Source organism: Tenrec ecaudatus, chromosome 4 (genome assembly GCF_050624435.1).
Source record: "Tenrec ecaudatus isolate mTenEca1 chromosome 4, mTenEca1.hap1, whole genome shotgun sequence".
NCBI lineage: Eukaryota > Metazoa > Chordata > Mammalia > Afrosoricida > Tenrecidae > Tenrec > Tenrec ecaudatus.
In genome coordinates this window covers 169,055,807-169,057,836 of record NC_134533.1, presented here as the reverse complement: position 1 = coordinate 169,057,836, position 2,030 = coordinate 169,055,807, and the positions used below count along the sequence as shown (strand labels likewise).

Genomic DNA, 2,030 nt, shown 5'->3' with positions numbered 1-2,030 from the left:
CACAGGACGCACTCCCTCTCTGCTTGACATTCCTGTTGACAAGCCACATGGAGCCATGCTGATAGCAGCCAGAGCCCTAGAACTGAAGGAGCCATGTGGAGCCCCACGCCAGCACTGACATGTTTCCACTGCCACTGGATCCACAAAACTTTCCACTCACTGGCCTGTGATCTTTCTTCCTGCATTCAGCATCATTGCTTGTGCTGCTTGAGTCTGAAGAGGAATTTATAGACTGGTATCAGACATATGAGCTAATATCGAACTTACAGACTTTATCTGGGCGGGGTGGGATGCTTTCTTTTTTTTTTTAATTGTCTATAAACGATTAACAGACAATGTTGATAGTCTTTATTTCTTCTTGGACACACCAACAGTTTGGCCACAGCGGCCAGTGGTCTTGGTGTGCTGGCCTCGAACTCGAAGGCCCCAGAAGTGGCGCAGCCCTCTGTGGGCGCGGATCTTCTTCAGCTGCTCCAGGTCCTCGCGGAGCTTGTTGTCCAGACGGTTGGCCAGGGCCTGGCTGTATTTGCCACCCTTCATGTCTTTCTGTCGGTTCAGGAACCAGTCTGGAATCTGGTACTGCCGTGGGTTCTGCATGATGGTGATCACGCGCTCCACCTCATCTTCCGTGAGCTCTCCTGCTCTCTTGGTGAGGTCCATGTCTGCTTTCCTCAACACCACATGGGCATATCTTCGCCCCACACCCTTAATGGTCGTGATGGCAAAGGCTATTTTCCGCCGCCCATCGATGTTGGTGTTGAGGACTCGCAAGATGTGCTGGAACTTCTCGGGGATCACGAGAGACGTGGCGGCGGCAGCGGCAGCGGCATGTAGGCCTCTGGTGGAAAAGGGTGGGATGCTTTCTTAATGTACAATTATTCTTTATATAAAGCTCTTTCTTATACACATATGAGTGTCTATGAATTTGTTTCTCTAGTCCACCCAGACTAACACATGATAAAGGCATTATAGGTACTAGATGTTCAGTAAGTGTGCGGTGGGCTGTTCACACAGACCTCGTTCTGGAACAATCCAAGAGCATCTAATTAGTATGGGCAACAGCACACACCTGTGGTATACCACAGAGGCACTGTATCTTCTGGTCTGTGTGAAGACAACAAACACGCAATAAACCAGCTTTGGTAAGCAAATCGTGCTACTGACTGAAACCTCATTGTTCAAGGATGTTCCTGATAAAGCCCTGAGCTTAGGCTGGCTAAATGAAAACAGGGCATTAGCTATTTGAGAACGTGACAATTAAAGAGAAATGGCAAATATCTGCTTTCAAGCAAAAAAAATAAAAAACATGGGCTTGCATTAGGATATAAAACTAAAGCCACTTTAGTTTCTAACTAAAGTTAGAGAATTAGCACTTCTACTGGACTTGATTTTTCCAAAGCAGTCTCAGGTTTGCAGGAAATTTACATTCCCACGTACCTCCCACTCCTCCTGTCTCTCCTATGAGTAACATCCTGTTTTCCTGTAGTATACCTATTACAGTGGATGAATCAACCTGGGTACATCATCCACCTTTTGCATTACGCAGTGCTGGTGATACAATGGTTTGTCGCTGGTCAGTGAACTTCAAGGTTGGCTATTTGAACCCAGCAATGGCTCCATGTAATAATCACCTACAGAGCTGCTCCCGTAAGTATGACGACTAGAAAGCTCAGTGGGTATCGTTCTCGCTCTGTCCCCACGGCCGCGGTGAGTTGTAGCTGACTCGCCATCACCCAACAGCGTAGTTTACATGAGGGCTCAATCTTTGTGCTGCACAGTTCTGTGGATTTTCACAAATACCAATATCCTGACTCGATGCTAACAGATAAAGCAGTATCACTGTCCAAATCACCCACTCTACTCCTCCTGTCCCCTCTCCCCTCTCCCCCTGGCCCTCTGGCAACCACTGATCTGTTCCTGTCTCTTTCTCGGGTTGTCATGTTGTTGGAATCAAACAGCATGTGGCCTTTCCTTTTTGTTTTTGGCCTCCTATCAGGTCGTTGTTGTAGAGAGGGGTCAGCGAGTTGGTT

At 47.6% G+C, this 2,030-nt stretch overlaps 1 protein-coding gene across 1 annotated transcript; it reads right to left on the bottom strand.

Moving 5' to 3' along the window:
* Nucleotides 1–348: 348 nt before the first annotated feature.
* LOC142446115 (small ribosomal subunit protein uS13-like) lies at nt 349–1,730 on the bottom strand. The gene is made up of 2 exons (XM_075547881.1): nt 1,636–1,730; nt 349–838 (listed from the first exon to the last, which is right to left on the bottom strand). The coding sequence occupies exons 1-2, from the start codon at nt 1,728–1,730 to the stop codon at nt 349–351; spliced, it is 585 nt and encodes a 194-aa protein (XP_075403996.1).
* Between the last annotated feature and the right edge of the window lie 300 nt (nt 1,731–2,030).